Source organism: Egretta garzetta, unplaced genomic scaffold (assembly GCF_000687185.1).
Source record: "Egretta garzetta isolate BGI_Z169 unplaced genomic scaffold, ASM68718v1 scaffold728, whole genome shotgun sequence".
NCBI lineage: Eukaryota > Metazoa > Chordata > Aves > Pelecaniformes > Ardeidae > Egretta > Egretta garzetta.
Window position 1 is genome coordinate 126,366 of NW_009260504.1, and position 970 is coordinate 127,335.

The 970-nt window shown below is 52.5% G+C and overlaps 1 protein-coding gene across 1 annotated transcript in view; it reads right to left on the bottom strand.

Annotated features, from left to right (window-relative positions):
• KLHL11 (kelch like family member 11) overlaps window positions 1-690 on the bottom strand; it is a 5,821-nt gene extending 5,131 nt beyond the window's left edge. The window contains exon 1 of the mRNA XM_009644559.2: window positions 686-690. Coding sequence (XP_009642854.2) covers window positions 686-690 — 5 coding nt within the window. The remainder of the gene's footprint in view (window positions 1-685) is intronic.
• Window positions 691-970: the final 280 nt, after the last annotated feature.

Here is a 970-nt window from a genome sequence, read left to right on the forward strand (position 1 = left end):
GGTTCCTGCTCCCCTCGCTCCCCGGGGTGCTGCTGCCCAGCGAGCACGAACAACCCGTCAGGAGGGAGCTGCCAGGGCTTGCCCCACGCTGGGGTTGAAGCCTGACCTGCCCCGTGGTGCTGCTCCGGTTCGGGAGCGCCCCGGTGCTGGGGGTGGCAGCTGGGGCGGTTGGCGAGGGCACCGGGTGCCAGCCACAGGGTTTAGCACAGAGGGAGCTTGCTCTGCACAGTACAGCTGCAAGGGAATTGGATCACTCGTCAGGAGGGAGCTGCCAGGGCTTGCCCCACGCTGGGGTTGAAGCCTGACCTGCCCCGTGGTGCTGCTCCGGTTCGGGAGCGCCCCGGTGCTGGGGGTGGCAGCTGGGGCGGTTGGCGAGGGCACCGGGTGCCAGCCACAGGGTTTAGCACAGAGGGAGCTTGCTCTGCACAGTACAGCTGCAAGGGAATTGGATCACTTTGCCCAACTCCAGAGCTACCACAGACCAGAAACCTGTTTTATTCAGAGCCTTGAGCTCTCCTTTTGATTATTTTTCTCCTTAACAGCACTAAGACAACCCTGCAGGGAAGGGACTTTACATGAGGAATTCACTCACTCCCACTAAGGTACACTTTTCTTTTGTGTTAACTAGAATGAAGGGAGCTATAGTTGATTATTTCAGTGGTTGCAACATGATACAGTTCCCTACCTCATGTATAATGCTAAAACAATTATAATTACTCTTTTCTAGTTTGCTGAATTTCATCTCTGTGCACACTGAAACATGACAGGTAAATCTGTACGGAGTAGGTTCCCCCACCCTCCTTAAAATCACCCAGTATACACACTATGAGAAGAATAACTGCTCTGAGGTTTGGTATTTAGTTCAACAACTGTTTCCTAGCTTGTCGCATGTTCCATTAGACACAGTCTAAGACCAACTTTTAGAAGCCAGGAGTGGAAAAAGAATAAATTAGTAGTGTATCATTTATTT